The sequence below is a fragment of the Borostomias antarcticus genome, assembly GCF_949987555.1.
Source record: "Borostomias antarcticus genome assembly, chromosome: 13".
In the NCBI taxonomy this organism is placed as follows: Eukaryota; Metazoa; Chordata; class Actinopteri; order Stomiiformes; family Stomiidae; genus Borostomias; species Borostomias antarcticus.
This window is the reverse complement of record NC_140246.1, coordinates 22,235,662-22,257,738: the sequence shown is the minus strand read 5'-3', so window position 1 is coordinate 22,257,738 and position 22,077 is coordinate 22,235,662. Positions and strand designations below refer to the sequence as shown.

Genomic DNA, 22,077 nt, shown 5'->3' with positions numbered 1-22,077 from the left:
ACACGGTGTAAACACTGATCTGGACGCGTGTAGTAGGACACGGTGTAAACACTGATCTGGACGCGTGTAGTAGGACACGGTGTAAACACTGATCTGGACGCGTGTAGTAGGACACGGTGTAAACACTGATCTGGACGCGTGTAGTTAGGACACGGTGTAAACACTGATCTGGACGCGTGTAGTTAGGACACGGTGTAAACACTGATCTGGACGCGTGTAGTTATGACACGGTGTAAACACTGATCTGGACGCGTGTAGTTATGACACGGTGTAAACACTGATCTGGACGCGTGTAGTTATGACACGGTGTAAACACTGATCTGGACGCGTGTAGTTATGACACGGTGTAAACACTGATCTGGACGCGTGTAGTTATGACACGGTGTAAACACTGATCTGGACGCGTGTAGTTATGACACGGTGTAAACACTGATCTGGACGCGTGTAGTTATGACACGGTGTTAACACTGATCTGGACGCGTGTAGTTATGACACGGTGTAAACACTGATCTGGACGCGTGTAGTTATGACACGGTGTTAACACTGATCTGGACGCGTGTAGTTATGACACGGTGTTAACACTGATCTGGACGCGTGTAGTTATGACACGGTGTAAACACTGATCTGGACGCGTGTAGTTATGACACGGTGTTAACACTGATCTGGACGCGTGTAGTTAGGACACGGTGTTAACACTGATCTGGACGCGTGTAGTTAGGACACGGTGTTAACACTGATCTGGACGCGTGTAGTTAGGACACGGTGTAAACACTGATCTGGACGCGTGTAGTTATGACACGGTGTTAACACTGATCTGGACGCGTGTAGTTAGGACACGGTGTTAACACTGATCTGGACGCGTGTAGTTAGGACACGGTGTAAACACTGATCTGGACGCGTGTAGTTAGGACACGGTGTAAACACTGATCTGGACGCTGCCACGGCTACTAATACGAGGTGGATTGATATTAAAAGATGTGCGAACATTCCATGTTAGCGTGGGGCCTTCGGTTATCGCCACTGGAATGCAAACTGACCAATAGACACTGTATTACCACTGCCACACTATATTACCACAGTATTACCAATGCCACACTGTATTACCACGGTATTAGGCTACCAATGCCACACTGTATTACCACGGTACTACCTACCACTGTATTACCAATGCTATACTGTATATTTACCACTGTATTACCACTGTATTACCACTGTATTACCATTGTATTAACACTGTATTACCACTGTATTACCACTGTATTACCACTGTATTAACACTGTATTACCACTGTATTACCACTGTATTAACACTGTATAACCACTGTATTGCCACTGTATTACCATTGTATTAACACTGTATTACCAATGCTACACTGTATTACCACTGTTTTACCACTGTATTACAGTACCAACGGCACACTGTATTAGCACTGTAAATGCAAATGCCACACTGTATTACAAATCCCACACAACTTCTTACAACTGTCTGTTCTTGTTTTGTCAGGATGAGCGAACGGTACACACAGACAGGAAGCAAAGCAGCTGTTCTTCTAATGGTCTGCATGGTAACTCTCCTGGAGATGCCCATACCAACAGAGAGCCACCGAGGTTAGTACTGCGCTGCTCGCCTGCCCAACTCACTTCCTGTAGCCAGCAGGCTGAACACATCTGTGTTGACCTAAGACCTGTGGAGGACTGCAGCTCTGCTCTGGTGGTGTGAGATGTTTCATCGGTTTTACACTGTTCCGCTGGTCTGGCAAACAATTGTGTAATGGATTTCAAATGCATCTGAGATTTGCAAGACTATTCCAAGGGGCAATTCATGATACTTGTCCCTGTCTCGTTAGGCGTGTGTTTCCAGGACATCACTAGACCCAGTGTGATCAATTATAGAACCTCAGCAACATTAGATGTCACTGGTATCTCATTCTCCCCTGTTTAAACAGGAGTCCCACTGGCGATACACTGCACCAGGTAATTGGCAAGGTGATTTCCTAGGTGTGTGGGAGGCCATTTGGTGGACATGGTGGAAAACAGTGCGCTCTGCCGTTCCCTTCGTCCCCCCATTAGAGAGGAGCACATATGCGTGCTGAGGCACCTAAGCTTGTGACGTTTTGATTGACAGAGATCCTCACTCAAGGCGCTCATTTCAGCAGGAATTGGACCAGAATAATCTCTCACATGTGTTCAATCTCTATCTGATGGCCTCAGATGCTGCTGATTTCCCACAGGGGTTATTTCTGTGGCTGTAAAACTGTTATCATTCAGGGGATGAAATGAGCCCAGAACACTCAGAGCAGGAAAAACATCACAGAGAGAACACAAGAAGAAAGAAAAAAAAAGATACTGTACCATTGGAAAAAGTAGGTGAATCGTGGTTTGCCAAGCAAAGAAATTGATTTTCTAATGCACTTCATGCTCTATGTGGGTCTTCTTGATATTTATTATTTTTGTAAGTTGGTTCTGTCAGAAAAAAGGTGCATACTTTTTAGCATCTTCAAAAACACTGGTGCTGGCATCCTGTCAGCTGAGTTGATGTAAAAACCCTGGTGCTGGCATCCTGTCAGCTGAGTTGATGTAAAAACCCTGGTGCTGGCATCCTGTCAGCTGAGTTGATGTAAAAACCCTGGTGCTGGCATCCTGTCAGCTGAGTTGATGTTTCTTGGTTTCATTTGCTGCGATGTTCAAGAAGAGTGATACCCTAACTTTGATGGACTTTCATGTGAATCAGTGATACAGTAGCACCAACACACTAAAAATGACTTCTTCTGGCTGTTGTGTTTGGTTGTTCACCTACCAAAGTGCAGAGTTTGACAGACTTAAAGGACAATGTTCGTTTTTGACAACCTGGACCTTATTTACGGCATATTATAAGACGTTTGACTCACCGGGATAACTTTGGTGTAATTCGGAGGACTGTAGAAGAAATTTAAAATCCAGCGCGAGCCAGTATATCCATGTAATGACGGCGGACGGGGCACTGAGAATGCAGCTTCTAAAAAAATCTATTTTCTGGCGCGAAACGGTTGTTTTCAACAATATGTTTTTATGAATCGCTAGTTGTGCTTCCATAGAGCGAGGGCTTGTTGTGGTTTTCACATGCCTCTGTAATATGATCTTTAGAAACGTCTTTAGAAACAAAATATAGCTTCCCCACTTGCTCCAGCATGCATGCGCACAGCGAGCAGACTGGCTATTCTCCATCTGTAGGCTACACTCACGGCTCACATTCGCTACACTACGATCAGCTTCCATCATATTCTAAATCATCTTCTATATCCTCAAAATCTGATAAATATTCAGCCATATTGCACACAATATTCCAGGCACCAACAAGCCGATCGTAGCGTAGAGAATGTGAGCCGTGAGTGTAGCCTACAGACGGAGAATAGCCAGTCTGCGCGCTGTGCGCATGCGTGCTGGAGCAAGTGGGGAAGCTATATTTCGTTTCTAAAGACGTTTCTAAAGATCATATTACAGAGGCATGTGAAAAACCACAACAAGCCCTCGCTCTATGGAAGCACAACTAGCGATTCATAAAAATAGATTGATGAAAACAACCGTTTCACGGCAGAAAATAGATGTTTTAGAAACTGCATTCTCAGTGCCCCGTCCGCAGTCATTACATGGACATACTTGGCTCGCGCTGGATTTTAAATTTCTTCTACAGGCCTCCGAATTACACCAAAGTTATCTCGGTGAGTCAAACGTCTTATAATATGCCGTAAATAAGGTCCAGGTTGTCAAAAACGAACATTGTCCTTTAAATAACAACCCTGCAATTCTACACCTACTGTATACCTGCACACACGGATATAGGAAGCTCTTAACAAAATGATCACATATGACTGTAGATCCTGCCAAAGCGCAATCAGTACTGCACTAATACAAATCCGTCTTCTTCATAGCTTTTCAGTATTGATCCATACTAAAAACATTGTATTTTGGATGCATTTGAATTTGCATTCGATGAAAAACATTGGATGAATTGAATTAGCACTAAAATCAGACATATTGCTTTGGTTTGTGCAATTACAGGCTCATAGTCCATTAGTGCCATGCTTAAGGATTCATAGCACGGATTCATGAATTATTTATTTGTCCAGTAGGACATAGTGTCACAGTCCTCCCATGTCTCTAGATGTATTTAAGGCTTGTTGTCGATGCTGCAGTGTTCATTTGGAACTGAGTTGTCCGGTGACAGAACTCATGGATTACCAATGAAGGAAAGTTTGTTCCTTTCCTCTGAAGCACGGTTCCTGACTGCTGGGAGACCCTGAAGAGCGGTTCTTGACCGCAGGGAGACCTTGCTTTCAGCCCCACTACTTCTTCACACCTTGCCAAATGGAGCGATCAATACCTCCGGTTGAGAGTAGATCAGCAATCGAATTGCCTCAGAAAAACATTTTATTTCACTTCCTACTCTGATTTGCAGTGTGTCTTGATGATGTCTCCAAGGCATATGCAGCTTCAGTGGAGCCTGGTGATACAATCATGGCAGAAGAGACTTCAGAGAGACTCATATCTACATGACCAAGTTAGGAAATGTTAGCCTCGTGAGACCATCCTGATCTAGCGAGCTCACATTCTGTTACTCTCCGTAGATCAGTCTGGCCTTCCCCCTATCTTCAACGATTATAGTGGGCAGGAGTACTTGCCTTGACAGACTAACTCCTTCAGCCAATCAGCATAACAAAACTGTCCAAAACAAACAAAACAACAAACAAAAAATCCAGTCAGAAGAACGTCGAAACGTCTTTTCCTTAGAGGAACTCTGTGCATAGGGCGTAGCCTCCTCTTGCTCTTGTGTAGTTGTTATTATCCACTCCTCTTCTGCAGTACTGCACTGATGGCTGTTTGTTACTGTGCGTTGCTCCAGGAGACCGTTTCTCCATGGGAACCACTCAGGGGCTCCGCTCTACACAGTCCCTGATTGGCCCGGTTAAAATGTAATGTTGAGAATAATCATTGGAGATAGAGAGTCCAGACTGGTCTAATAATCTAATAATAGTTGTAGATAGGGTGGAGTCCAGACTGGTCTAATAATCTAATAATAGTTGTAGATAGGGCGGAGCCCAGACTGCTCTGATAATCTCATAATCCTTGGAGATAGAGGGGAGCCCAGACTGGTCTGATAATCTAATAATAGTTGGAGATAGGGTGGAGTCCAGACTGGTCTAATAATCTAATAATCATTGGAGATAGAGAGTCTAATAATAGTTGTAGATAGGGCGGAGTCCAGACTGGTCTAATAATCTAATAATCATTGGAGATAGAGAGTCTAATAATAGTTGTAGATAGGGCGGAGTCCAGACTGGTCTAATAATCTAATAATCATTGGAGATAGAGAGTCTAATAATAGTTGTAGATAGGGCGGAGTCCAGACTGGTCTAATAATCTAATAATCATTGGAGATAGAGAGTCTAATAATAGTTGTAGATAGGGTGGAGTCCAGACTGGTCTAATAATCTAATAATCATTGGAGATAGAGAGTCTAATAATAGTTGTAGATAGGGCGGAGTCCAGACTGGTCTAATAATCTAATAATCATTGGAGATAGAGAGTCTAATAATAGTTGTAGATAGGGCGGAGTCCAGACTGGTCTAATAATCTAATAATCATTGGAGATAGAGAGTCTAATAATAGTTGTAGATAGGGTGGAGTCCAGACTGGTCTAATAATCTCATAATCATGTAGATAGGGCGGAGTCCAGACTGCTCTAATAATCTCATAATCCTTGGAGATAGGGTGGAGTCCAGACTGGTCTAATAATCTCATAATCCTTGGAGATAGGGTGGAGTCCAGACTGGCTACTGTAACTGAAAGTGTGCTGGTGAGATCAGGATGGTCTCAGGAGGGTGAGGAAATGTGGACAGCATCTTTTTTTTCTGTAGTTTCTTCGACATGTGGAGTTTGTCTTTAGTTACCCTACACTACAGTAAGGAAATAAGACAGTGTGGAAATAATAATGTGTTTCAGGCTTTCCCCACCTCTCCATGATTGCAGAATATTACAGTAATTACAAAACATTCATAATAGATGAAATGTAAACAAATGATCTAGGCGGTCCTCACAGTGTGTCTCCAGAGAATCCCAACAGACGCCTCTTGAACAGTAAGACAATCATTATTTAAGATCATCATTAATCATGTGATAATAATAAGGAGGTGCAGAGACCCAGAGAATGGCTCTGTGTTGGCCCTGTGTTGGGCCTGTATTGGCCCTGTGTTAGCTCTGTGTTGGCTCTGTGTTAGCTCTGTGTTGGACCTGTGTTGGCCCTGTGTTGGCTCTGTGTTGGCTCTGTGTTGGCTCTGTGTTAGCTCTGTGTTGGACCTGTGTTGGCCCTGTGTTGGCTCTGTGTTGGACCTGTGTTGGCCCTGTGTTGGCTCTGTGTTGGCCCTGTGTTGGCCCTGTGTTGGCCCTGTGTTGGGCCTGTGTTGGCTCTGTGTTGGCCCTGTGTTGGGCCTGTATTGGCCCTGTGTTGGCCCTGTGTTAGCTCTGTGTTAGCTCTGTGTTGGCCCTGTGTTGGCTCTGTGTTGGCCCTGTGGTGGGCCTGTATTGGCCCTGTGTTGGCCCTGTGTTGGGCCTGTATTGGCCCTGTGTTGGCCCTGTGTTGGCCCTGTGTTGGCCCTGTGTTGGCGCAGTTGGAGGTGATTCTACAGGATACTGTGTCCTCGCAGGAAGGCCGGCCAGCACATACAACCAGCTCTGAATCCAGTCCTAACGCCTCCCCCACACAGTGTGACGGGCGGGTAAACCAGAGCCTCTTTATCTGAAATGCTCGTCCTACTGGGATGTGAGCCACACAGCTTGGAACGCATTTGTCTTTCCTAGCTTTTGTTTATGGGCCAGGTATGAGTCAGCCCCCTGCTACTTTAAAGAGAAGGGCTCCGTTATTTTGATTTATGAGCGAGGATTGTTTGGGGTGGGGATCGCAGAAGCGCTATCAAAAGTTGCATTAGAGCCCCTCCCTCCCTCCCTCCCAGCCTCCCCCTCCAGCCTCCCTCCCTCCCTCCCAGCCTTCCCCCCTCCCAGCCTCCCTCCCTCCCAGCCTCCCCCTCCAGCCCGCCATGTTGCTCACCTGCAGGGGGTTAGTTTCTCCTCATTTGGAGGTTGGTTTCCATGTTGGTCCTCCTGGTCAGTTGGTTTGTTTTGGGAATGTATCAATATGAACTGACACCTCTACAGTGCACGGCCTTTTAGCCTCTGCATGCACTGGCTCACCAAACTACGGTTTCTCATTCTACTACAACCCCTAGTTGGAATACTACTGTATGTTCTTTTTGTTTCTTTTCTTTTTTAATTTAAAGTTCACATCTGGAGTCAGAAGCACAACTGGCTTACGTTAGCGGCAGATATAAATAGTATTGTGTTGATAGAGGTGTGATGTGCAGATATAAATGGTATTGTGTTGATAGAGGTGTGATAGTGTTGTGGTGATATGGCTGTGATGAGCGATCTTAGTGCATCTATGGGCTATATCATCCTCAGCTTCCCTCTATGAAACCTTAGTTTACTCTATTCAAACATTCACACAGACCTCATCAGGCTTCAGGCTGATTCACACAGACCTCATCAGGCTTCAGGCTGTGGAAACAAAAAGCAAAAGCAATGTCCTTTCTTGTGCACTCATAGAACGCAGTGTCAACAAGTGGGTACAGTACAGTACAGTACAGTAGGCTGCATACAGCGTTAACTATAATAACCTTGGTGGGTACAGTAGGCTGCATACAGCGTTAACTATAATAACCTTGGTGGGTACAGTAGGCTGCATACAGCGTTATCTATAATAACCTTGGTGGGTACAGTAGGCTGCATACAGCGTTAACTATAATAACCTTGGTGGGTACAGTAGGCTGCATACAGCGTTATCTATAATAACCTTGGTGGGTACAGTAGGCTGCATACAGCGTTAACTATAATAACCTTGGTGGGTACAGTAGGCTGCATACAGCGTTATCTATAATAACCTTGGTGGGTACAGTAGGCTGCATACAGCGTTATCTATAATAACCTTGGTGGGTACAGTAGGCTGCATACAGCAACTTTCATTTGTTGTTTCCCACATGAGCAATAACAGCCTGTGGAGAACGACACCTCATGAAAATGTCACCTTCAATTAAAAGAGCATGAAGCGGTGAGTCTAAATAATTCACACAACGAGGCTTGAAGTGATAAAGCTGCAGATCCAGAGGCTCCAGTATCCTGCTGCCCTAGCCTGGCCTCATCTCTGGGGCTGCTGCCCTAGCCTGGCCTCATCTCTGGGGCTGCTGCCCTAGCCTGGCCTCATCTCTGGGGCTGCTGCCCTAGCCTGGCCTCATCTCTGGGGCTGCTGCCCTAGCCTGGCCTCCATCTCTGGGGCTGCTGCCCTAGCCTGGCCTCCATCTCTGGGGCTGCTGCCCTAGCCTGGCCTCATCTCTGGGGCTGCTGCCCTAGCCTGGCCTCATCTCCGGGGCTGCTGGCGGGATGCTGGGGGGTGTAGAACAGAGCATTCTGAACATCGACAGCTACGATGTCGTCACAGATCAGACCAATCAACAGCACAATACTAATTATGAATCTACCGCTAACGGAAGACAAGCTGTGACTCCAGATGTGAATTTTAAGTTTTAAGAGAAAACATAAAATAGTAATCCCAATTATAGCACGAACATGAATGTGTTTTGGTGAGTCAGAGCACGCAGAAGCTGACTGGGCATCAGTGCAGAGGCAGGGCTGCTGAGTCAGCCATGTACAGCCCCTCCCTCTGCCCTCCCTCCCGAAAAAACACCTTCCACAGAACCACAGAACCACAACAGCAACGTACGGACCTCAAATGGATCTGCAGTCATTTCTCAGAGGGTTCCTCTACTCATACAATGGTTTTATAGAGAACTGTGGAGTGTAGTTGACTAATGTCAGTGTGTTCATTTGTTACTTTTAACAGTGCATCACGTCAGGACCGGCACGTGTGAGGTGGTGGCCTTGCACCGGTGCTGCAACAAGAACAAAATAGAAGAACGTTCCCAGACGGTCAAATGTTCCTGCTTTCCTGGACAAGTGGCGGGAACCACCAGAGCTGCACCGTCCTGTGTAGATGGTATGACCCAACTCTCTCCACTTAAACCAATCATGTGTAGATGGTATGACCCAGCTCTCTCCACTTAAACCAATCATGTGTAGATGGTATGACCCAGCTCTCTCCACTTAAACCAATCATGTGTAGATGGTATGACCCAGCTCTCTCCACTTAAACCAATCATGTGTAGATGGTATGACCCAGCTCTCTCCACTTAAACCAATCATGTGTAGATGGTATGACCCAGCTCTCTCCACTTAAACCAATCATGTGTAGATGGTATGACCCAGCTCTCTCCACTTAAACCAATCATGTGTAGATGGTATGACCAGCTGAATATTTCATTCAATATTCAAGATCTGTTTACTCACCATGTATATGGTTTACACCTAATAGGACTTTGATGAACATACAATGTAGTTTTAATTGATGGTGCATGGACCCAGTCCCGATGGACCCAGTCTCCTGCCAGAGGGGAGTGGGTCAAAGAGACCGTGTCCAGGATGGGAGGGGTCGGCCACCATCTTTCTGGCCCGTTTTCGGGTCCTGGAGGCGTGCAGGTCCTGTAGGGAGGGCAGTCTACAGCCGACCCCCCTCTCAGCGGAGCGGATGATGCGCTGCAGTCTGCCCTCATTCTTGTCTGTAGCGGATGAGAACCAGATGGTGTTGGAGGAGGAGAGGATGGACTCGTTGAGGGAGGTGTAGAGGTATGGAGGAGGAGAGGATGGACTCGTTGATGGAGGTGTAGAGATGGTGATGGAGGAGGAGAGGATGGACTCGTTGATGGAGGTGTAGAGGTATGGAGGAGGAGAGGATGGACTCGTTGATGGAGGTGTAGAGGTATGGAGGAGGAGAGGATGGACTCGTTGATGGAGGTGTAGAGATGGTGATGGAGGAGGAGAGGATGGACTCGTTGATGGAGGTGTAGAGATGGTGATGGAGGAGGAGAGGATGGACTCGTTGATGGAGGTGTAGAGGTATGGAGGAGGAGAGGATGGACTCGTTGATGGAGGTGTAGAGATGGTGATGGAGGAGGAGAGGATGGACTCGTTGATGGAGGTGTAGAGATGGTGATGGAGGAGGAGAGGATGGACTCGTTGATGGAGGTGTAGAGGTATAGAGGAGGAGAGGATGGACTCGTTGATGGAGGTGTAGAGATGGTGATGGAGGAGGAGAGGATGGACTCGTTGATGGAGGTGTAGAGATGGTGATGGAGGAGGAGAGGATGGACTCGTTAATGGAGGTGTAGAGATGGTGATGGAGGAGGAGAGGATGGACTCGTTGATGGAGGTGTAGAGATGGTGATGGAGGAGGAGAGGATGGACTCGTTGATGGAGGTGTAGAGATGGTGATGGAGGAGGAGAGGATGGACTCGTTGATGGAGGTGTAGAGGTGAACCATCATAGCCTTTAGAATGGTGAATTTCTTCAGCTGCTTAGGGAAGTTCATCCTCTGCTGTGCTTCTCTGGTGAGGGAGATGATGTTCAGCTGATGTTCAGCTCCCACTTGAGGTCCTGGGAGATGATGGTGCCCAGGAAGAGGAAGGAGTCAGCAGAGTCCACTGGGGAGTCATTCAGAGTGATGGGTTGGGGGACCTTCATGTGTGAAGGTTAGCCCTTCGTGTGATACATGTGCTACCATATGTGTCTTTTTGCACACAATACTTTTAATTTAAGTTAATTTCAACTTCAGACTGCAAGACCGCTTAGTCAGAACTAGCCACCCACTTGAACCCCACGTACATACAACATGCAGCTGGAGGACCCATAGATATCTATGGAAGGGAGGCTAGCCTCCCTTAGGGCGGGTTCTTTCTCTTAAATCAATGTAATGTAGCCTGGCTGTACGATCACGAAGTTGTGAACAGAATAAATACCACATACGAGCAAATATAACCTGCTCCGCTATAATGAAACTGTTAAAACTAAGATGCCTGGATAAAGATTTTTTTTTTTCGAAACAATATATTTGACAGAATCGTGATTTGATGGCAGATACTTCACAATACTAATGCAGGGACATGCAATACAGCGGGGAGAGCGGTGAACGCGCATTAAACATCCACATGAATGTGTAAACTTCGTGGACGTGGCCGGGTCAACAAATCACATGGTTAAAAAGCACAACTGCGCATGCCTATGACGCAAAGAAACACAACTGCGCATGTCAAAAGGGGTCGGTGGACCCTTCAAAAAGCTTCACTCTCAAGAACGAGGCGTCAACGTAGTCACCGTAAGTCTAACCGTAAGGCCACTGAGCTGGTCATATATCATTGGTTAAGAGCCGTTGTATACGCCACAATATACCACGGGCAAAGCCTCTTTACTGTTCTATGTGAAATATCACTGCGCCAATTATTACTGCCTGTAAAATGTTGGTTACATTACAGTTTCTCCTCAAGAAAAATGGAAACATTCAATGTCAATTTTGTTTTATTTTATCCGTCCTGTAGCCTACCACTCTGGTTTATCATCACCACTTTGGCAACTCGCAGTTGTACAGCAAAGGTATGCTATATTTCGTTCATGGCTAGCTAGGTTGGTCAGGAGTATTAGTTCGGTTTCTAGGGCTCATTGTTCGTCGCTTTGAAACTCCATAGCAATGTGATAGTTTTATGAACTACTTTTCTTGTCGGAGTTCAGTAAAATCGAGTAACATCTCTACACATGGTGTGGGGGTTGTAGCCTAGATGACTGAAAAAGTCCAGTCATAATTCCACTTAAGTCTTGCAGCACCTAAACTAGGTAGCCCCTCACACGACTGCTAACCTGACGGACTAGCAGTCCCTTATCCCCCCAGTAGCGAAATCAGGTTTGACGGTCATTCTGCCTGGTTCTGGTATCAAAACTACTCGATAAAGTATCGCAGAGAAGTTAGGCAAAGGTAGGCTACTGACAAAAGCAGCAGGGTTGCGTCTTCAAAAACGTTTTTGAAAGAAATGCGCTGCTAATAAACATGTTCAATCTCACACTCAAAACCAGCTCATATTTTCACAAAATGAATCACCGGCAAACGCTTGTCTTCTTCTATGCTGCTGTTATGGGTGGTGCGCTGTGATTGGACGGCAGCACGCAGCAGCGTAGAAGAAGCCAAGCGGCAAATTAAATAGAAAACACGCATAGATGTATTAATAGAACTGGATACAGCCACTCCATTCACTGACCGCTATCAAACGTGAAGCCTTATTGAACCGCGCCATCTTTGCAAATTTGTAGTTCTTCCGGTGCCTTTTGTACTTGCGCAGTTGTGCTTTTCTGGCCTACGCGCGTCCACGAACAGGTTCGCTTTAGCAATGAAACCAGCTTATATATTAACCTGTTTATGTCAAATATATCCATTGGAGACATTTTTTTTTAAATCCAGGCATCTTAGTTTTAACAGGTTAATTATAGCTGAACATGTTTTGTTTGCTAGTAGATGGTATTCATTCCGTTCGCGATAACGTTATTGCAGCCAGGCTAAATTCCTCCAGGGAGCCAGTGACAGGCGAGTTGAAGAGCTTCCCTCCCCGCCAGCAGGAGCTTTGGCCGCTGCTACCGCATCTCGGATAACCCGCTGAGTTCGTGGCTGAACAGGACAGACAAAAGTCGGACAATAAAAGCAATTTCCCCATACATACATACAAACATACATATATACATACATGCATACATACATACATATAATGTCTCGCATTTTGTTTTAATGCTTTTAATGCCCCCCCCCCCCCCACACACACACATCTGGTTTTGAAATGTTCCCTATTACTGAGGTCTCAAACTTGGCAAGCGATTAATACATCCATGATGGCAAGCCAGCACGCAGACACAAGTTCAAGTTCCACAAATAAAGGTAGCCTAGTAATTCTAACAACAACGGGGTCCCGGCTAAAGTCGTTTAATACCATTGACTGTTGTCAAATGTGTTAATGAAAACGACCACAAAAAAGGAGAGTAGCCTAGTCAACGCACACTAGCCTACTCAGAAAGGGCTTAATACGTACAACAAACTGACTAGGCTAAGCAATTGTTAATGAAAATGACCACAACACCCTGTGCATAGTTGAAATGGTATTGGGATACGGTGATAAACTGGAGTGATCATTTGTAGGGTGTTCACACATATAATTTTGCTTTCACTCTAGAGTAAATTAAATGTGCCCATCACTTAGATAATTGCATGAGAAAAACAATGATCCAAACCTCATGGTTCTATCATGTATGGTTCAGAAGTTATCAAGGTTTACCTCTTCACATATACAGTACAAGCGAATTACTAGAATTTATATCAATAGAATCTAGAAGTGAAAGTGGTCACTGCTGTGCAGAAATGGAACACAAAAATTATGAGATTCAAGTTTATCTATTAAATTATTGTATTGCATGAACCTATATATCATCATTTTCAGAATTTTAAGACCAATATTAATAATAAATAGAAATATGCATGACACAATTCATATCCAAGATGGCGGCTTAAATCCAATATGGCCACCATACAAAGATGGAATACAAGTATGTTTATCTTTTAAACTATTCATTTTTATTGCATGAACCTATATATCATCATTTTCAGAATTTTAAGACCAATATTATAACAAATAGAAATATGTATGACACAATTCATATCCAAGATGGCGGCTTAAATCCAATACATCCACCGTGTAACAACAATCAACTTTGGTTCGGACCTACATAAACGTTTTTAGCAGTACAATGGCACTGATAAAAACATTTTACAATAGAATAAATAGCAAATAAGTATTAATAATATATAAGAAAAAGTCACAAACAGTAATAATAAATAGATTATATAGATAAATAGAGGAGTAGGTAAAGATAGAGGAGTGCCAGGTGTTACAGGCTGGTGAGGAGGAGGAGGAGTGTCAGGTGTTACAGGCTGGTGAGGAGGAGGAGGAGTGTCAGGTGTTACAGGCTGGTGAGGAGGAGGAGGAGTGCCAGGTGTTACAGGCTGGTGAGGAGGAGGAGGAGTGCCAGGTGTTACAGGCTGGTGAGGAGGAGTGTCAGGTGTTACAGGCTAGTGAGGAGGAGGAGGAGGAGGAGTGCCAGGTGTTACAGGCTGGTGAGGAGGAGGAGTGCCAGGTGTTACAGGCTAGTGAGGAGGAGGAGGAGGAGGAGTGTCAGGTGTTACAGGCTAGTGAGGAGGAGGAGGAGGAGGAGTGTCAGGTGTTACAGGCTGGTGAGGAGGAGGAGGAGGAGGAGTGTCAGGTGTTACAGGCTGGTGAGGAGGAGGAGGAGGAGGAGTGTCAGGTGTTACAGGCTGGTGAGGAGGAGGAGTGTCAGGTGTTACAGGCTGGTGAGGAGGAGGAGGAGTGTCAGGTGTTACAGGCTGGTGAGGAGGAGGAGGAGTGTCAGGTGTTACAGGCTGGTGAGGAGGAGGAGGAGTGTCAGGTGTTACAGGCTGGTGAGGAGGAGGAGGAGTGTCAGGTGTTACAGGCTGGTGAGGAGGAGGAGGAGTGTCAGGTGTTACAGGCTGGTGAGGAGGAGGAGGAGTGTCAGGTGTTACAGGCTGGTGAGGAGGAGGAGGAGTGCCAGGTGTTACAGGCTAGTGAGGAGGAGGAGGAGGAGGAGGAGTGCCAGGTGTAACAGGCTAGTGAGGAGGAGGAGGAGTGTCAGGTGTTACAGGCTAGTGAGGAGAAGTGCCAGGTGACCGGTGCGGTCAAGCTGCAAAACAAACATATGAGACTGCAGAGAGAGAAGGAGGAGGAGGAGGAGGAGTGCCAGGTGTTACAGGCTGGTGAGGAGGAGGAGGAGGAGGAGTGCCAGGTGTTACAGGCTGGTGAGGAGGAGGAGGAGGAGGAGTGCCAGGTGTTACAGGCTGGTGAGGAGGAGGAGGAGTGTCAGGTGTTACAGGCTGGTGAGGAGGAGGAGGAGTGCCAGGTGTTACAGGCTGGTGAGGAGGAGGAGGAGGAGTGTCAGGTGTTACAGGCTGCAGAGGAGGAGGAGTGCCAGGTGTTACAGGCTAGTGAGGAGGAGGAGGAGTGTCAGGTGTTACAGGCTGGTGAGGAGGAGGAGGAGTGCCAGGTGTTACAGGCTAGTGAGGAGGAGTGCCAGGTGACCGGTGCGGTCAAGCTGCAAAACATATGAGACTGCAGAGAGAGAAAGAAAGAGAGAGGTTAATCTAGGCATTCAACCTATAATCAGAGTAAAACATGAACGCATCATACAGCAGAGTGGGAGGTGTGTCCACAGCTCCTCCTTCACATATACAACACGCCCACCCTTCAAGAAGAACGAAAGCTGGCCGTCTCCTTCCACAGACACAACAATTATGGTGATGGTGTCCACAGCTTGCTTGTGAGACTCCTGAAACTCCTGTGTGTGTGTGTTTGTGTGTGTGTGTGTGTGCGCGCTCATGCAGGCCCTCCCCTTCACCTGGCGAGCTGAGGAGTGGGACATAAAATGTGCAGCTATACATTTGTTATTAAATATTTTGGGTCATTTTCTGAACAACTAACCCACCTCACGCATGTATATTTGTGGGGGGCTGTTAATGCTGTTGTAGTCATTCCCTTCAGACTCTGCTCATAGAGCTCATAGAGGCAGCCATTTGGAATGACAGGAGACTCCTGAGGAGTCGGTGTTATCAGAGACACCTGGCAGTCAGATTGAGCCTCAGCCTGTAACACCTCCTCCTCCTCCTCCTCCCCCATGACAGGTGCATCTCGAGGAGATGTGCCAGTGGCCATAGTGGATAGTAGTAGTAATCTAAGAAACATCAAAGAACAGAAATAAGCTACTTAGCAATACTATGTGGACATAAAACATCAAACTTAGCTAGCTAACTACCTACAGATTCGGCCGGCACAATTAAACGTTACAGTTACAGCCAGACCATTCACAAACAGCGGCTAGCTACTTCTAGCTAGCGTCACTGAACACCACCGCGCCACAGTTTCGCGCACTTGTAATTCAACCGGAGCGGTGTACATTTTCTAATTGAAATCCGCTGAATACAATACAAATATGCAACTATATGTATATATTTCTAGATTGAAAACAAAACATCTTCTAAAACATCTATTTTCTGCCGCGAAACGGTTGTTTTCATCAATCTGTTTTTATGAATCGCTAGTTGTGCTCGTAGCGTAGCGTAGAGAATGTGAGCCGCGAGTGTAGCCTAGACGGAGAATAGCCTGTCTGCGCGCTGTGCGCATGCATGCTGGAGCAAGTGGGGAAGCTATATTTTGTTTCTAAAGACGTTTCTAAAGATCATATTACAGAGGCATGTGAAAACCACAACAAGCCTAGGCTCTATGAAAACACAACTAGCGATTCATAAAAACAGATTGTTGAAAACAACCGTTTCCCGGCAGAAAATAGATTTTTTAGAAGCTGCATTCTCAGTGCCCCGTCCGCCGTCATTACATGGACATACTTGGCTCGCGCTGGATTTTAAATTTCTTCTACAGGCCTCCGAACTACACCAAAGTTATCTCGGTGAGTCAAATGTCTTATAATATGCCGTAAATAAGGTCCAGGTTGTCAAAAACGAACATTGTCCTTTAAAACAATAAGTACATCGAAAATAAGCACACAGAGCTAATTCGCCTTATTCACCTGGCAGCCATATTGGTCAGTCTGGGGTGCGGATGCCGAAGTGCCTGTTGACTTCAATGTTAAAAGTTCGCTGTAAAAACACCACTTCAAGAACCGAAATAGTCAAAATAACAGGCTGAATACACTATCGGGGTTACAAACTCATCATTACCAGACTCTGATTGTTTTTCACTGCCGTTGTTTTTGCGTTTGGAAATACATGGCGGTGAATGAGCCATAGTTAGCCGTAGGCTGCATTCACCCTGAAGCAAGCCGAAGTGTCACGCCCAGGCTCTTAGGGAATGAACAATAAGGGGGAGACCAGGCCGGAGTGCAGGATTAACACAAGAATGTGATTTAATGATCTGTTTTTCTTAATACAAATTTCTGAATACAAAGCAGAATTTACTATGTTGTTGCTTTCAAACCATGCATAGGCATACGCATAGGCATGGATGTGAGTATTGACTTTGATACCAATCTAGAAAGTAACATTTCAGCAGGCGCTATGTTCCCCAAGGGAGGAGCGTTTTTAGAATGCAGCTGTTTACAATGTGACACTTGGATTTTACAGAGCGCACAAATTATGTCTACTGTAGAGGCTAGTGATGCAGGCTGTCTACTGTAGAGGCTAGTGATGCAGGCTGTCTACTGTAGAGGCTAGTGCTGCAGGCTGTCTACTGTAGAGGCTAGTGGTGCAGGCTGTCTACTGTAGAGGCTAGTGGTGCGGGCTGTCTACTGTAGAGGCTAGTGGTGCAGGCTGTCTACTGTAGAGGCTAGTGGTGCAGGCTGTCTACTGTAGAGGCTAGTGGTGCAGGCTGTCTACTGTAGAGGCTAGTGATGCAGGCTGTCTACTGTAGAGGCTAGTGGTGCAGGCTGTCTACTGTAGAGGCTAGTGATGCAGGCTGTCTACTGTAGAGGCTAGTGCTGCAGGCTGTCTACTGTAGAGGCTAGTGGTGCAGGCTGTCTACTGTAGAGGCTAGTGATGCAGGCTGTCTACTGTAGAGGCTAGTGCTGCAGGCTGTCTACTGTAGAGGCTAGTGGTGCAGGCTGTCTACTGTAGAGGCTAGTGATGCAGGCTGTCTACTGTAGAGGCTAGTGGTGCAGACTGTCTACTGTAGAGGCTAGTGGTGCAGGCTGTCTACTGTAGAGGCTAGTGGTGCAGGCTGTCTACTGTAGAGGCTAGTGGTGCAGGCTGTCTACTGTAGAGGCTAGTGGTGCAGGCTGTCTACTGTAGAGGCTAGTGGTGCAGGCTGTCTACTGTAGAGGCTAGTGGTGCAGGCTGTCTACTGTAGAGGCTAGTGGTGCGGGCTGTCTACTGTAGAGGCTAGTGGTGCAGGCTGCAAAATCAATGTCCCAGAGCATCACTACCATGGTAATGTGAGAGACCACCACCAAGACAGAAATACCCCCCTCAGTTTGGGCTGGGAAGTGACAGACCACACCTTGATAGGGACGCCAGTTGCAGTTGACCTATTCCCTGACATTTTACTATTGACATTCTCTGCAGATTAAAGCTGTGTGCCAATGGGCCCTCCTTTTAAAGCACTCTGCAGGTCATACCTGAAAAATGATCAACACTTAACCTTTTAATTAGTCTTCCTTGTACAAAGAGAGTTTACCTGGGATCACATCTCAGGGGGTCTTGCCCTACTAGTATACCAAAAACCTGGCTGGAAATTGTGTGTTTTAAAATCAAGTATTCACTTAAAAATCAAGGCATGTAATTACTGGACTGTATCTCCAACCTGGTGTCAATAACCTGAGCTGGTATTCTCTGCCATTGTCATGTGATACATATTAACAAACTTCATAAAGCATCCATTTAACATGATTCAGAGTTTGGATTTGTTAGTTGTTCTATGTGTTTTCTCAATTATCAAACAAACAAACAAAAAAATATTCTTTGACAATTTGATTTTCACTTTTGGACAGTGACATAAAATATGAAATGAAAGCAGTAGATGAGAACAGTCCAAATGCAGAAAATCCATCCAGTGTGAATCAGCCAAATACAATTAAGCCATGTATGGCTATGATGCCGTGCTATACAATACAAAACTATAAAACTAAAAAATACAACTTTATTGTGCGAGTGGAGCAGACGTGGTGGTGACATGTGTATACACACGTGTGTGTGTGTGTGTGTGTGTGTGTGTGTGTGTGTGTGTGTGTGTGTCTCCTCCCTCTAGCCTCTATAGTGGAGCAGAGGTGGTGGTGTCAGATGCACCCTTGTCTGGATGGGGAGGAGTGTAAAGTACTTCCTGATCTGAAAGGATGGAGCTGTGCCACAGGAAACAAGATCAAGACCACCAAGGTACCGTCGGCCTGTACACCTCACACCACTCACCAAGGTACCGTCGGCCTTGTACCCCTCACACCACTCACCAAGGTACCGTCGGCCTGTACACCTCACACCACTCACCAAGGTACCGTCGGCCTTGTACCCCTCAGACCACTCACCAAGGTACCGTCGGCCTTGTACCCCTCACACCACTCACCAAGGTACCGTCGGCCTTGTACCCCTCACACCACTCTCTCACAGGAACACCTGCTAAATGCTAAATGGACTGCACTTAGTCTATATAGCACTTTTCCACCTTAGCGGCACTAAAAGCGCTTTGCAATGGCCTCTCATTCACCCATTCACACACACCAATGGCCTCTCATTCACCCATTCACACACACCAATGGCCTCTCATTCACTCATTCACCCATTCACACACACACCAATGGCCTCTCATTCACCCATTCACACACACACACCAGTGGCGGTAGCTGCCATGCAAGGTGCTACCCTGCTCATTGGTAGCATTTTGGGGTTAGGCGTCTTGCTCAAGCACACTTCGACATGTGGACAGTCAGAGCTGGGATTCGAACCACTGACCCTTCGATCATTGAACGACCCGCTCTACCAACTGAGCTACAGCTGCCCCGCTAGTTAGAACCATTAAGGGTTCTGTGACTGCCTCTGTAGGGGAACCCTTTGAAAACCATTAGAACTGTAGGCACTTCCAGCTAGAAGCAATTCACTGATAAATTAGGAACAACTTACGGACTTTTGCGGAGGGACAACTGAAGAAAGCTTTCTTATTTTTGTATAGTTCTCAAAACCTTGCCATTTTTCCAACACAAACCAACTAAAGCAGTCAACTTGGCAGTTGTGATAACATAACCAGCTGAAATGAATGACCTTCATACACACTTCAACCATTTGTCAAGGTGAAGATGTGTGTGTTTGAATCCCACCCGTTTGCTGTGGCAGACGCCTGCTGTGTGCCGTCCTGAGCTGAGCCCCAGGGGGCCTGTGTTCAAACTGCTGTCATGTCACCTTAGTGCTTTCAGGTCCTTTCTGAGGACCCAAACCTGCAAATTACTCACTCCAATTACTTGCTTTTAACGCAGTAACCCGAAGCCTGCATCCTTCTCTGGGTTATGACGACCCCTAGACCTGACTTCTGTCTTCTCTCCATGTGCTTAATTATTTAAACTGGCCACAGCACACCTGCCTGGAGCCTGTCTGTATTGATCGATGGCCTAGCCGGGGCCTCTGGATGGAAGCTCTCTTTTTGGTTGGCCATTGTTTCACCGCTGCGGTATCGATGGATTGATCAACCATAATAACCTCATGCACGTGTTAATTTCTCCTGCTATGAAATCTAAAACGCTTCTCTGTCCTCTGCTTGTGTCTTTGTGAACATGCACCACCGGACAGATTTCCTCAGACAGGGATCAGCTGTGGTAGCCCCTGGTGCCACGGAACTGGATCAAGGTAATTCTAGATTTAATTTAGCGCAGCTATCTTGTTTGATTATGGTCATACCGATGCCCTTAGTGCTTTCTGTATTTTATTTTTCATATGCAAGCAAATGTAATGTAATCATAAGGAAAAGTATAATTACATAATTTTATACACCATAATTACTTTCTAAATGGAGTGTCTAGACACTCTGGGGCCTGTGACTTATACACCAGAAAGTACTAATTGTTGCTAATCGTTGTGGATACACCCTTTTTCATTTTTTTACACCTGATTTTTGTACTGTACTTGCTTTTCTCCGCAAATTATGTGATGTATCATGCCAAAACTCGATGGGAAATATTGTGAGATTTATACACTAGTGTTTGAGGCGGGATCCTGGGAATCCCGGGTAGGGCACCGGTCATCTCCCTCCCGGGAAAGGGCATCGGGACCTGCCTTCCCAGAGGTTGTTTTTTTGGGCTGGAAATGTAACCATTGTGCATTAGTAGCCTAAAACAATACACTCAATATATTGTGTGAAATGTACTATTTTCTTCTTAGATAAGTGGGCATATGAGCCATCTTTATTTTATTTTTTTAAAGTTATGCGCGCAGATTAGAAGAAAAAGAAGCACGGTTAGTTTAAGCCCTACTACAGCGGTGGATCAGAGGCAAACATGTACTGCATAGTGTGCAGTGTCACTGTCTCACATAGGCTAATAATAATAATAATGTAGGCTAGCCTATTATAATTGCTGTAGCATATTAACCCTGATCTAATAATAAAATTACAACAATAATAGCCTACCAATAGCCTGCTTATGAATACAGGTTAATAAATATCATGATGGCGCGTTATATAGCCTATTCTAGGTATCTCCACAACCCGGTGATAGTCAATCCCGGAGATGAGCTCTTCGCTATGCCCTCCAGATCTATGCTACTAAAGACGGCACTCAGTCTGTTCGAGCGACTTTTTGTTGCCACTGAGGAGCCTTCCCAAGTCCAACCACCACCAGATCAGGGACCAGAATCAACCAGACAGTCAGACCACCCTGAGCCTGCAGGCTGAACTGCAGCAAGCAATCGATGCGTGCATGAAAAGTTCCGAGCCAAAGGAGAAGTGTGGGAATGACCTGCAGAATATCCTGTCAAAGGAATATGCTCTCTTGAAGGCAACACAAGTGCGCCCCAAAAATCTGCAGCTGCTCTACGTGGCTCTTGGCACTATTCAGCCAACGTCTGTAGAAGCCGAGTGAGCCTTCTCAGTGTGCGGACAGTTCGTCACTAAGCTTAGAAACCGGCTGAGCGACCGCTCCATCAATGCTCTTTGCTTCCTCAAGTCCCACTTTATCAAACAGAGGAAATTGAAATAGCCTAATTGAGATTGGTTAGGAATTTCCATCCATCCATCTTCATCTGCTTATCCGGGGTCGGGTCGCGGAGGCAGCAGCTCCAGCAGGGGACCCCAGACATCCCTTTCCCTGGCAGCATCAACCAGCTCTGCCTGGGGAATCTTTAGCCGCTCACAGGCCAGTGGGGAGATGTAGTCCCGCCACCTGGTCCTGGGTCTACCCCGCGGCCTCCTCCCAGCCGGACACGCCTGGAACACCTCCCTAGGGAGGCGCCCAGGAGGCATCCTCACTAGATGCCCGAACCACCTCAACTGACTCCTTTCGACGCAAAGGAGCAGCGGCTCTACTCTGAGTCTCTCCCGGATGACTGAACTTCTCACCCGA

At 46.1% G+C, this 22,077-nt stretch overlaps 1 protein-coding gene across 1 annotated transcript; it reads left to right on the top strand.

Annotated features, from left to right (window-relative positions):
- Positions 1–1,505: 1,505 nt before the first annotated feature.
- Positions 1,506–20,341, top strand: LOC311317182 (chemokine-like protein TAFA-2; the record flags this gene model as incomplete). Its single annotated transcript, XM_084448221.1, has 4 exons — positions 1,506–1,608; positions 8,927–9,079; positions 18,789–18,913; positions 20,312–20,341. 4 exons carry the CDS (start codon positions 1,506–1,508, stop codon positions 20,339–20,341), a joined length of 411 nt encoding a protein of 136 aa, XP_084304347.1.
- Positions 20,342–22,077: the final 1,736 nt, after the last annotated feature.